Source organism: Lotus japonicus, chromosome 3, assembly GCF_012489685.1.
Source record: "Lotus japonicus ecotype B-129 chromosome 3, LjGifu_v1.2".
In the NCBI taxonomy this organism is placed as follows: domain Eukaryota; kingdom Viridiplantae; phylum Streptophyta; class Magnoliopsida; order Fabales; family Fabaceae; genus Lotus; species Lotus japonicus.
The window spans coordinates 29,102,801-29,116,727 of NC_080043.1; the positions used below are offsets into that span (position 1 = coordinate 29,102,801).

At 40.2% G+C, this 13,927-nt stretch overlaps 1 protein-coding gene and 1 pseudogene across 1 annotated transcript; both read left to right on the plus strand.

Annotated features, from left to right (window-relative positions):
- Positions 1-9,150: 9,150 nt before the first annotated feature.
- On the plus strand, positions 9,151-10,025 carry LOC130748954 (TMV resistance protein N-like). The gene has a single exon (XM_057602206.1). It carries the CDS (start codon positions 9,221-9,223, stop codon positions 9,938-9,940), a length of 720 nt encoding a protein of 239 aa, XP_057458189.1. The 5' UTR covers positions 9,151-9,220; the 3' UTR covers positions 9,941-10,025.
- Positions 10,026-10,159: 134 nt separating this feature from the next.
- Positions 10,160-13,504, plus strand: LOC130748952 (disease resistance protein RPV1-like; annotated as a pseudogene).
- The last annotated feature ends 423 nt before the right edge of the window (positions 13,505-13,927 follow it).

Here is a 13,927-nt window from a genome sequence, read left to right on the forward strand (position 1 = left end):
AATTACATCAACAGATATCCACAAATATTTTGGAACTTGAGCCGCAGCATTACCGCGTCTTTAAATCCCACCAACATGATTACCATCATAAAAAATAAATGCGATTAAAAGCACATAAAATGAATTCAAACACAAAAGTTGTACCGTTCCAGCGACTCCTGGAACGTCATGATTGCCGGACTAAAATGTCCTTTCCACTTGGCCTTTTCAATGAATCACGTTCGTTCAAATTCAAATCCTTGATCGACGTGTCCTCTTTTAATATGAACATCAAACTTGACTCTTGAATACCCAAATGTAAGCACGTGTTCACTCATCTGGTAATTAATGTACCTTTTCATCTCACCCTTTCATCCTCCTTCCTTCTCTATATAAAGCCCCCTATTTTACCCCTCTCATCACTTACCTGCAATTCCTTACTACCAACATTCTTTTCAAGTAAAACACAAACCCACACCCTGCTTCTTCTCTGCCAAACCCGCTTTCCTATTTCCTGCATTCGTCATCAACCAACCCAGCAGAGTCCTTGAAGTTCCAAACTTTCTCTCAGGTAACAATCTTCTACCCTTTTCTTCTTTATTTCATACTTTCACATGAACTTGCGCATAAAAGTTTCTATTTTTGATACCCATAACTCATTCTCTACCCAGAAACACTTCATAAACCTTGCATTGTAAACTAAAAACTTATACTCTATTCCTTCTTCATCTTACTTCTAAACCTTTCACTTTCAGGACACTTTGAAAATGGTTTCTAAACGCACCCGTAAAGAGGCTTCTACTCCTAGTGTTCCACCTATTGCCGATTCCCTATGGGTGGCTAGTAAAATCAAAAAACAATTCTCTAAATACTCTACTCCAAAAGCTATTATAGATTTAGTCACTAAATACAACTTTAGGAAAGATGGCCTAGATGCACATTTGGACATAATTCCCTGCGCCCCTGATGAGCCGTCTTGTTTTGGGGGACCAGATAATCAGGGGCGAAACTTCACCTATCTCTTTGAAAACTTATTTTCCGATTTGAAGTATACTCTGCCTTTCTCTGACTTCACCTGTTCCGTTTTAACCCTTCTGAATGTAGCTCCTACCCAACTTCATGGCAATGCTTGGGCGTATTTAAAAGCCTTTGAAATTTTATGCCTAACTCTAAAAATCGAACCCACCAGTAATAAGTTTTTCTACTTTTTTGAGACATGTGGGCGAAACGTTAGAGGTGAATACGTTTCGCTTGCTACTGCTAGGGGTTTAGGGCTATTCACTTTATTCAAAAGTCACTATAAACACTTCAAAGGAAAATTTTTCAAACTCCGTGAATCAGAACCCTGTAAAGATATTTTTTACTTTGATGACGGGAGTCCCCGATTTCCGTTCTACTGGACGAACCAATATGAAGGCATCATCAAAATTTCCGAGGATGCCTTGACTGAATCAGAATTAGTAGATTGCCAACTTTTATCTGGCTTAGGATTGAACCTTGCAGATTTTATGGCCGCCCTTTCTAAGAATGAAGTGGGTAAATACATTGGTAAGGCATCTCATTATGCATTTTACCTTTCCACTTTATATTAAAATCTTCTTATATTCTAACACCACTATACTACTGCAGGTAAAATGGCTCGCCTTACTGAAGAAGATCTCCTCCGCTTTCGCCGTGAACAACAGGCCGCCCGTGAAAAAAGGAATCCTTCAAAGTCTGTTGCCGACCAAGACACCAGCCATTCTGGCACAGAAGTTGGTCGCCCCGCCAAGAAAAAGAAAAAGACTGAAGAACCTGCCTCTCAGAAGAACAAAGCTTCGAACCAGACTTCCTTAGAGCAATTTATGAACAGAAATGATTCGCCAGGGGCGAATAAAGGCTGCTCATCAAGCGCTCCGCCTATTTGCTGGAAGAACTTGCTGAAGGAGTTTGAAGAACTGACCTCCACTGAAGTAACTTCACTTTGGGATTCAAAGATAGATTTCAACACTCTGGTGGAGACAAACTTGGTTTTTGAAGCTGACCGTGAGAAGATGAGGAAGATGGGTTTAAAAGAGGCCTGCCAAGCTATGATGACCAAAGGCTTAGAAATTGCTGCAGTCGCCAAGATGATTGACCTAGAATCGAATGGATTCGATGGCCTCACCAATGCCAAACTTGTTGAAGAAAAAGAAAAAGAAATTGGGAAGCTGAAAGCAACGTTGAAGTTGTTAGATAAATCCAACAAAGCGAATGACAAAAAGGCTGCTGATTTGGCTGTAGAGATTGAGGATGCGAAGAAGACTGCTGAAAATCACAAAGCTTCTGTTCAGACATTAACTGAGGAAAATGACAAAGTGAAAGCTGACCTCGCCCAAATAACTACTGTTCATAACCAAACCCTGGATGAGAATTCTAAAATGAAAACAGAAATTGCTGAATTGCAATGTTCTGTTTTGGATCAATTTGAGGCTGGCTTCGCCAAAGCACTAAATCAAATCTCCTTTCTCAATCCTGACCTGGCGGTCAACTTGGAGGGTGCAAACCCTTATGCTCGTATCATAGATGGAAAACTGATCAGCCCGGATAACGCGGATGGGAAAGGAGAAGAAGAAGAAGAAGAAGAAGAAGAAGAAGACAAGAATGAAGAAGAAAATGTCAACCGCAAAGAAGGAGAGGGAGAAAACCATTAGCAACAAGTCTCATTCCCTTTTCCTTTTTAGAAAATTATGTAAAAGACCTCCGGTCTCTTTAATCTTCGTTTATTTGTTTTCCTTGCTCTCATGTACCGAACTTTTCCCATATCGTAATGAATTTCCCTTCAGCATTATATGAATACTTCATATTCTAATTGTTTCGCCAAAAACCTAAAACTTCATGACTTCAGAAATAACATTATCCTTTTCGCACCCAAACAACTATCACAGTAACTAATTCTATAACTAAACATATCATTACTAAGTCATCTAAGTTACCATACAACTTAAAAATATCAGCATAACTTTACTTAGTTATTCAAGTTATCACATAACTTAAACATATAACTTAACACAAATGACATTTACTAACCTTTCACCGAAATCAGTCCGCCCTCGTCATTTAGCTGAAGACGTTACCCTCTCATTTTACTGTACATGGTAAAATACCCTTGAATGAATCTCTTTAAATGTCGTAAAGTTTAAACTTAACCAACTACTTTGGAATCATAAGGCCTTTGTGAACATAACTTAGTCAAATTTTTCATTTTTGACATAGTTACTCATGGAAATCAAAGTCAACATATTTGATTTCATTAGTATGCTCGCGTGGAGACTTGTGCTTAGTTTGGACAAGCTTAAATCCAATTTAAGACTGTGCTTATGAATTCGTGGCCGAATGCTCTTGTTTTAAGAGACTTACTTTTTTCTCAATTGTCTGACGTCGCCCAATTGATAGACCTTAGTTGATAAGTTTCCGCTATGGGTAAAAGAAATAAGTAAAATGATAAGCCCTTGATCATTTTAAAAAGGTTATGCCTCGTTAAAAACTCTCCCGCCTGGGGTAGAGAAAAGAGTGCATACCTGTTATTCATTAATAATTGATGCCTCGTTAAAAACTCTCCCGCCTGGGGTAGAGAAAAGAGTGCATCGAATTTAGTCTTACACAACAAACATAGTCTTAAACAATACAACCAACAAACGTAAACTTCAACACACACAAACTGAAACAACGAAACATAGTCTTGGACAAACATTCACTGAAACAAACTGTACAAAACCAAACAGACTGAACGAACCACCCTGCACTTCAACTGTAATAGTAACGGAGATGTTGTGCGTTCCAAGCCCTTGGGACCCTTCGCCCAGATAACTCCTCCAAATGATACGCCCCTTGACCAAGCTCTCGCAGAATCCTGTAAGGTCCTTCCCAATTAGGCGATAACTTCGAATCATCAGGCCCCTTCACCTTCCTGCGCAAAACCAAATCACCAACTTTCATTTGCCTCGGAACCACTCTAGAATTGTATCGCCTTTCCGACCTCTGTTTTACCATTGCCTGCCTCAAACGAACTTCTGCTTGCGTTTCCTCTGCTAAATTGAGATCAACCAATCTATTCATGTCATTCTGCTCTTCACTATAAGTCGCCACCCTGAAAGTTACATCCTGCAATTCTGCTGGTATCATAGCATCTACCCCATAAGTCAACTTAAAAGGCGATTCGCCAGTAGTTGATTGAGGAGTAGTATTGTACGCCCAAATGACCGTGATTAACTCTTCAGCCCATAATCCCTTAGCTTCGCCTAGACGCTTTCTAATTCCATTGAGAATGACTTTATTCGCTGACTCCACTTGTCCATTTGTCTGAGGGTGCTCAACTGAGGCGAAACGCATCTCAATTCCCATTCCTGCACAAAAATCCTTCACACTCCTGCTTGTAAACTGTGTTCCATTGTCTGAGACGATAGTTGCCGGAACGCCAAATCTGCAAACCAATTTTCTCCAATAAAACTTTTTGACTTTTTCTGCTGTTATTTTCGCCATTGATTCCGCCTCAATCCACTTAGTAAAATAGTCCACCGCCACCAAAATAAATCTGATTTGAGAACCTGCTGGAGTGAACGGTCCCAGAATATCTACTCCCCACATTGCAAATGGCCACGATGAACTCATTGAGCTAAGAGTCTCAGGCGGCGCCTTATGTAAATCTGCATAAATTTGACATTTACCACACTTCTTCACATATTCCATACAATCCCCTCGTAAAGTTGGCCAATAGAACCCTGCTCTGAGCACTTTGGCTGCCAAAGATCTTCCCCCCACATGACTTGCACACACACCTTCGTGAACCTCAAACATGATTCTTTCCGCCTCATCCTTAGAGACACATCTCAATAAAGGAACTCCAATCCCTCTTCTGTACAATTGATCGCCCAACAATGTGTAACGACTCGCCTCGCGAATTTGATCCTTAGAGAATGTCAACACATTAGAGCCTTCTGCCTCCAAACACTGTTTGATACGCCCCATCCAATCTGGATTCGCTAAATTTAACACCATCATTGTCTCATCTTCTTCGATACTTGGGCTACTTAAGACTTCCTGAATAACTGACTTATTGTTTCCCGGCTTCTTGGTGCTTGCTAACTTTGATAGAATATCCGCCCTTGTATTCTCCTCCCGCGGAACATAATTGACCTGCAATGTGCCTATCTGCTTTATCAATCCCTGAGCTTTCAATAAATATTTAGCCAGCTGTGCGTCCCTCGCCTGATATTCACCCTGAATTTGCCTGGAAACTATCTGAGAATCTGTTTTAATCATTATGCTCTTGACCCCCATCTCGATCGCCAACTTCAAACCTGCAATTATAGCTTCATACTCTGCCTGATTATTGCTTGCTTTAAAGTCAAACTTGAGTGACTGCTCAACTGTCACGCCACCTGGCCCTTCTAAGATTATTCCAGCTCCACTTCCCTTGACATTAGACGAGCCATCTACAGACAAACTCCATTCGCCAACTTCCATATTTTTCTCACTGGAAGACATTTCATTAACAAAATCCACCAATACCTGTGCTTTAACTAGACCTTTCCTGTCAAAAGCGATTTCAAATTCTGACAATTCAACAGCCCGGGAAACCATTCGTCCAGCCAGATCAGGCTTTTGCAAAACTTGGCGAAGTGGCAAATCTGTTTTTACCACAATTGGAAAGCCTTGGAAATAAGGTCTTAATTTCCTGGCGGATATGATTAGAGCTAATGCAGCCTTTTCAATTTTTTGGTATCTAATTTCAGCTCCTTGAAGAGCATGACTCACAAAATATATGATCCTCATATCATCCTTACTTTCTTGCAACAAAACTGAACTAACTGCATTATCAGAGATGGAAATAAACAGTGATAATGAAATACCTGGAACTGGTTTGGCTAAAATTGGTGGCTTGGACAAATGATCCTTCAAACTTTGGAACGCCCTCTCACATTCTTCAGTCCACTGAAAAGTTTTGTTCTTCCTTAAGCATTGAAAAAATGGTGCTGATTTTTCCCCAGAACACGGAAGAAACCTGGATAAAGCTGTTATTCTTCCTGTTAACTTCTGCACATCTTTAACTGAGGTTGGACTCTGCATATCGAGTATCGCCTTACACTTATCAGGGTTCGCCTCAATTCCTCTCCTCGTGATCATGAAACCCAAAAACTTTCCGCTTTGAATTCCAAACGAACACTTTTCCGGATTAAGTCTCATGTTATGCTTTCTTAGTTCGCCAAAAGCTTCTTCGAGATCAGAACAATGCGCCATCATTTCCTCTGACTTGACCACCATGTCGTCTACATAAATCTCCATGTTCCGCCCCACCTGCTTGTCAAACACCTTATCCATCAACCTTTGGTATGTTGCTCCCGCATTCTTCAGCCCAAACGGCATAGTCTGATAGCAATAGTTCGCCTGATTTGTCATGAAAGCTGTTTTCTCCTCGTCAGGCTGATACATTCTTATTTCATGATATCCTGAGTATGCATCCATGAGGCTAAGCATTCCGAATCCAGATGCCCTATCCACAAGCTTATCAATATTCGGTAAAGGGTAAGAATCCTTAGGACAGTGCTTGTTCAAATCTGTATAATCTGTGCACATTCGCCACTTGCCATTAGCCTTCTTCACCATAACAACATTCGCCAACCAAGTTGGATACTTTACTTCCCTAATGAATCCAGCCTCCAGTAACTTATTTGTTTCCACCTTTACAGCCTCTGCCTTTTCTTCGCCCATCTTTCTTTTAAACTGAACAATAGGTTTCACCCCGGGATTTAAAGCCAGTTTGTGACATATAAATTCCGGATCGATTCCTGGTAAATCTCTTGCACTCCATGCAAACAAATCCATATTCTCAGATAATAATTTTACCAGCCTGTTTTCCTGACTTGTAGTTAAATTGACACCAACTTTCAAGTTTCGCTCACCAATTTGGATCGCCTTAGTTTCCTCTTCTGATTTCATCTTGTACTCACTGAATCCTTCTCGAGGATCCAAAATAATTTCTGACTGTTCTAAATCCACCTCATAGACTCGATGCCCCTCTTTCACTGCTTTCTTACCCATGTGCCCATACTGCTTAAAACTTTCTGAATAACACTTTCGAGCAACCATTTGATCAGCCTTTAAAATTCCAACTCCTCCTTTGCTCAATGGATACTTCGCCGTTAAATGTCTTGTAGAAATGATCGCCCCCAATCTGTTTAGTGATGGCCTCCCAATAAGTACATTGTACGGTGAAGTACATTTTACTACCAAAAACTTAATAGCAAATGCCTCCGCATTCGTCCCTTCTCCAAAGACAGTTTTCAATTCCACATATCCTCGAACAAATACTTTTTCTCCAGAAAAACCCACTAAAGAACCATCATAAGGCAACAAATCAGATTCATTTAGCCCCAACTTTTCAAAAGCGTCACAATAAATCAAATCCGCCGAGCTTCCTTGATCTAGAAGTACCCTCTCAATTTCATAATCAGCAATCCTCAGCATTACAACAATTGGATCGTCTTCGTGAGGCTGTATTCCCTCAAAATCTCGCACAGTAAACGTTATATCAGGTTGATTGGTTGCCCAACTTCCCCAATCGTTAGAGTAAATAGCATTAATGGAGTGAACGTACCTCTTACGAGCTGAATTAGTCATTCCTCCGCCACGAAATCCACCAAAAATAGAATGAATTCGCCCCTTTGCTTTTCCATCTGATTGCCTATCTTGACCACCACCTTCAATCTCTTTTCCATCTTCGGTTCGTCTTGTTGAAGTTCCTGCTTCATCTGAATTGCTTCGCCCTTCAAGCTGCTTCATATACCCAGCCTTTATCAATTTATCAATCTCCTTCTTCAAAGTAAAACAGTCATCAGTGTTATGCCCTGAAATCCTATGATACTCGCACCACTTCTTCTTGTCCACGTAACCCGTTGACGGCTTTGGTTGCCGTGGAAAACGAATAACATTCGCCTCCAAACACGTGTGCAAAGCTTCAGTCAAATTAACCGCCAAAGGTACTGCACGGTCATTTTGGTTCCGAGTCCACGTCATCGAATGTCCTGGCCCACGCACTCCATACGGTTGAGCACGATTTTTGAAATGAGAACGGTTATCAAATCGGCCGTCATAACGGTTACGATTATTATACCCTGCGTTGCTACGTTCGGTCCATCCCTTCGAATATTGATCTGCAACCGCTCCCTTCTTCGTCTCAAACTGCTGTTTCTGCCCTGGAACCGCTGCATTCGGGCGGTTGTTCTTGATCCGATCACTCTGCTCCTCCCTGATGTACCCTTGTACCCTTTCGCGCAAATGCACCATTGTCTCCATAGGTTTTCTACTCAAATTACTGTTCAAACCACCCGGCTTCAAGCCCAATTCAAAAGCTGCAATGCAAATTTCTGGCATTTTATCCTCCAAATGAACAGATAATTGATTGAAACGCCCCATGTAAGACTGCAAAGTCTCATTTGGTCCTTGACGAACATTAAATAATGTCGCCGGAGTTACTTTTTGTGCACGACTAGTAGAAAACTGAGACAAGAACTTTGTAGATAATTCAGTGAAATTGACAATTGACCTTGACGGTAGAGTTGTAAACCAAATCATCGCCGATTTCTTAAAAGTTGATGGCAACATTTTGCACTTCAACGCGTCTGATGCGCCTACAATGACCATTTTCGTGTTGAAATACACTAAATGGTCCTTTGGATCTGAATCGCCATAGTAAGAGTCGAGTTTCAATGTCTTTAAATTGTCTGGGACGGCAGTGTTCGCTATTTCCTCTGTAAAAGGTTGAAAGTCCACCACCGTCTCAGCCATTCTTCGATCGCCCTCTCGTAAACCCTGAGTCTGATTGATATCAGTAAGTTGATTCTGTAACTGTTGATTATGTTGACGAAGTTCATTGAGATCGTCCATGATCCGCTGAAGAACATCGGGAGGAACATCATTTTGTTGAACATGATTCCTCTCTCCGTTCGCCCCGGATCGAGTCACCATTGCGGTGAAAATTGAAGCCTAGGAAAGTATCCAGGGCCCCACGGTGGGCGCCAATGTTCCGGTATGGAACTATCCTCTCGGGCTAATCGATTTAGAACGAAAGGAATGTAAAATAGACCAATGAAAAATCAAGCAAAGGCTAAGCAATTGAGAGCGATAAGGAATGAACAAGATGAAAAATGCGTGAAAATGATAGGATCCTCGCCGCTTGGGCGGTCCTTCTTTATTTATAGTTGGGTTTTGATCCGGTTGGATCATGGGTTACCCGGCCCATCTAATACATGATTCGGTCAGCCTAAGTAATATACATATTGATCAGCCCATACCATACCACAAAGAAATATCCAACGACACACTCTGTCTCTTAATTCGGAAATTGAATATGGTGTATTTCTTTTTCTTTTGGTCATTTCTGTTAGTGCTGTTTTCATTTGTCACTCGGTTACTTCTCAAACGGAAGGGTGTAGCACTAGTGTCAGACAACGCTCCTCAAACAAACTGGTATGATGCTGTGGACACCCAACAAGAAGAAAAGTATGATGTTTTTGTTAGCTTCAGGGGCGAGGACATCCGTGACGGTTTTCTCAGCCATCTAGCAGTGGCTTTTCATCAAAAGAATATATATACCTTCGTTGATGAGAGGCTTCAGGGGGGAGAAGAAATATGGCCATCACTTGTTGGAGCCATTGAAGGATCATTGATTTCAGTGATCATATTCTCTGAAAACTACGCTTCTTCAACTTGGTGTTTGAAAGAACTGATCAAAATACTTGAGTGCAGAGACAAGTATGGACACACTCTAATACTAGTTTTCTACGGAATAGATCCCACAGATGTACGACATCAGACAAGGAGTTATGAATCTGCATTTGCTGAGCATCGAAAAAAATTTGATCCGACCATGGTGCAAATATGGAGAGATGCTTTGAATAAATCTGCTAATTTATCGGGAATTAAGTCATCAGATTTTGGGTAAGCTTTTACTATTTCTTTCCAATAAATGTTTAATACTTTCTTGCTTCTTCTTTTTTGACAAAACTGCACAGTTTGGTAGTATCTTATATTGCAATTTTTTCTGTTACCTTATCAGTTACTTCTTCCACATTTATTGGTTGGTTTCAAGCTAGGACTTTGTTTGTTCATTGAATTTAGTAGTTAAATTAGACCCCAGAAATACAGTTAAGAAGGTTGAGTCAACACACACTTAACTCAAAAGTACTTGTTGGAATTGACAAACCAATTGCTGATATAGAAGTCTTGCTGGGTAACAAGTCAAAAGATGCCCGCATTATTGGAATTTGGGGTATGGGAGGTATCGGCAAGACCACTATTGCAGAACAAGTGTTCAATAAAACATGTTCTGAGTATGAACGTAGCTGTTTTTTGTCAAATGTAAGAGAAGATTCAAGAAGACATGGAATAATTTATTTGAAAGCAAGACTTTTTTCCGCACTTCTAGAAGAAGATGTGAAAATTAAGTCACCAAGTGGATTGTCTGAGGATATTAGGAGAAGGATTGGTCGCATGAAAGTTCTCATTGTTCTTGATGATGTGAATGTTTCAGATCACCTGGAATTTTTTGGAACTATTGATAATTTTGGACCAGGTAGTAGAATAATAGTAACAACTAGAGATAAGCAATTGCTTATAGCTAAAGATGTTGATGATATCTACAAGTTTGAGATATTAAGTTCAAGTGATGCACTAAACCTTTTCAATTTGATTGCCTTGAACCAGAGTCACCTGGTAACACAGTATCATGAAACATCAATGAGGGTTGTTGATTATGCCAAAGGCATTCCATTAGTTCTTAAAGTTTTGGGTCGTCTTCTTCATGGAAAAGGTGTTGATGTATGGGAAAGTCGGCTAAACAAGCTTAAGCAAATGCCGAGCCAAGAAGTTTATGATGTGATGAGAGTGAGTTATGATGATCTAGATCGAAAAGAGAAAAAGATTTTTCTGGATCTTGCCTGTTTCTTCAATGGAATGAAGATGAAAGTGGACTCCATAAAAGCTTTATTGAAAGATCATGAAAGTGATAATTCAGTGGCTGATGTGTTAGAAAGGCTGAAAGATAAGGCTCTCATAATTATCTCGGAGGAATCTGTTGTATCTGTGCATGATATTATACAAGAAATAGCTTGGGAGATTGTTTGTCAAGAATCTAATGAAGACATAGGAAGCTAGAGTCAATTGGCGTATGCTGATGACATTGATGAAGTATTGGAAAAAGACAAGGTGATAGCCTAATTAAATTATAATAAACATTTGATATTTTTTATTAGAAATATGACTTTTAATGGTGTCTAAATTTTTTCTTTCCTACATCAATTACAGGGGACAGAGGCCATTAGAAGTATACGGATGAATTTGTCAACAATTCAGAGAAGGAAGCTAAAGTTAAGCTCCAACATGTTTGCGAGGATGACCAAACTACAATTTCTGGATTTTGACTGGAAAATTTATTATTACCAAGACCAGTCCAACCTTCTTCTTGAAGGACTTCGGTCTTTTCCAAATAAAGTAAGATATCTTCGTTGGATGGGTTACCCTCTGAAATCCTTGCCAGACAAATTTTCTGCGGAAAAACTTGTGATGTTGGACATGTCATGTAGCCGAGTGGAAAAACTTTGGGACGGAGTGCAGGTAAATTCAAACATTGGCATGGAGTTGAAATATTTGTCTTCCTACTGTAATTTTCTCTTAATTGAAGGAATATAAAATTAATGTTTTCATTTTGTTTTAATTTATGACAGAATCTGGTGAATTTAAAGCAAGTTAACCTCACTGGTTGTATATCCCTGAAGGAGCTGCCAGACTTTTCAAAAGCCACAAATCTTGAAGTGCTTGATGCAATTGGTTGTTTTAAGTTAACTGCTGTGAAATCATCCGTGTTTTCAGGAGCTTGCATGAGCTTGGAGAACAAGAAAAGGGTTGACTTCTTGAATTGCATGAGCTTGGATGAACGTTCTCTGATGGCTATTGGGTTGAATGCGCGAATCAACGTGATGAAATTTGCACACCAACATCTATCTGCATTGAAGCATGATTATGTTGAAAACTATGATGATTATGACCGTAATTATCATTCTCATCAGGCTGTGCATTTCTTTCCAGGAAGCAGAGTACCAGAGTGGTTGGAATATAAGACAACGGGGGATTCTGTAATTATTGATCTCTCTTCTCCTCCACCTGCCCATCTGTTTGGCTTCATTTTCTGCTTCATAATTGATGGGTCGGTGCCAACGCAGGGTAAAAAATTGAAATTCAAAGTCACTATTAGTGCTGGTGAAGATGATGCTGGTGAAGATGATAACAGCAGCGTTGAAGTTTACATGTCTATTGACACAAAGCCTGGTGATGGCGATCATGTGTGTGTGATATATGACCAAAGATGTTCTCGCTTCTTAAGCAGAAGATCACAAAATCTGTCAAGGTTTCAGATCAAGGTTACACCATGGCTTGACAATTTTGGTGATGGTGAACAGAGGTTAGAATCAAAGGGGTTTGGGGTGAGTCTAATAAGCACCTCCAAATATGACAGCTTCGTTCGACAAATGGAATTGCATGATTCAAGTGAATCTTCTCTGTGCATTAATCAAATGGAATAGGTTGTGCGTGGTATCATCCCATTTGGAACTGGAATGTACTATTTTCCGGTCAAGAACCTAATTGATTGGTTTCAATTTCTACAGTCAAGAATATCTATTACCACAGATTACTTGATTTTTTTTTTACAAGATTACTTGTAATTTACCGTGGCTTTTAGGGGGCAATTGCATCCTAGGTCTTGCACCATACATGACCAAAAAAATACCTATTATAGTAGGTCTTGTTTACCCGCTAAAAAAAATCAAAACAATAAATGTACTAATAGTACAAAAATACCCTCTCTCATCTCTCTCCTCCTTCACTCTCGGCGGCTCCCCTCCCCTCTCTGCTCCGTTCCATGTCTTCGCCGGCGAACTCCTTCCACCGTGTTTCCTATCTTCTCCGGCGAGTTGTTCTCCGCCACGTTTCCTCCACGAATGGCCCCTGAAGTGACAAGCACGCCGCAAGAGCCTTGCCTCCCCGTGTCGGAACTCTTATGATGTCGCGCCGCCGCAAGCAGTCCTCTTCAACAGCGAGTGCCGCGGCATCCTCCTCTCTGTCGTCGCCGACCAACAATTTAGAGAGTGAGATGAGAGGCGCTACAGATTTGGGGAGAACCACCACAACCAATAAATGGGTTCATGAAGAAAGTCAACAACCCTTTTTCCTCTTCATCCGGAAATTTCCAATACAAGTTTTAATCTCTGTTAATGCATCTATCCACATCTCTCTGCCTGCCTTATGAGTTCTCCCAGATTGTTGTGGGTTCTGTTCGATTTTTTTGATTCGGGTCAGATCCGGGATATTTGTTGGGAAAGATGATCAAGGGGTTGTTTTGTTTCATTTTACTTGGGGTATTTACTTTGTTGATGTTGTTGTGAGAGAATACCAAAAAGTTGTTTCATTCATGTTTGTGACCGAAGAGAATTTTGGGTGGGTGACTTTTCAATTTCATTGGATTTTGCTTACTTCTATCACGGTATCACCCTCTTGGTTGGAAAAATTATAAATTTTGGTGAATGGGATTTCATTGGATTGTTAACAATGAGAACGAGTAAGGTGATTGTTAACTGTTACTCTGTTAGTGTAGTTATGGTGAATGTAGATCACAGTGAGTGTATTTTTAATCAATAGGATCCAGACCCAATTCTCAAAAATCACTACTTGATCAAAGAATCCATACCCATTTCGCACTTCAGTTGCTTTTTGGTGTTGTGAGCTTGCCCAGATCTGCAATAAATACTCTGATTTGTACTGCTTCAGTGTTGAGGAGAATCACTCAGTGGAGGGGCTTTGTAGTAAAAAACAAAATAAAATTGAAAAAAAAAATAAAAACCAATTAACAGATGCACCCGGTTATCAATTGCACACC

Excerpts from the sequence above, each read along its gene's own strand:
- LOC130748954 (XM_057602206.1), top strand. The coding sequence starts at position 9,221 with ATGGGTTACCCGGCCCATCTAATACATGATTCGGTCAGCCTAAGTAAT.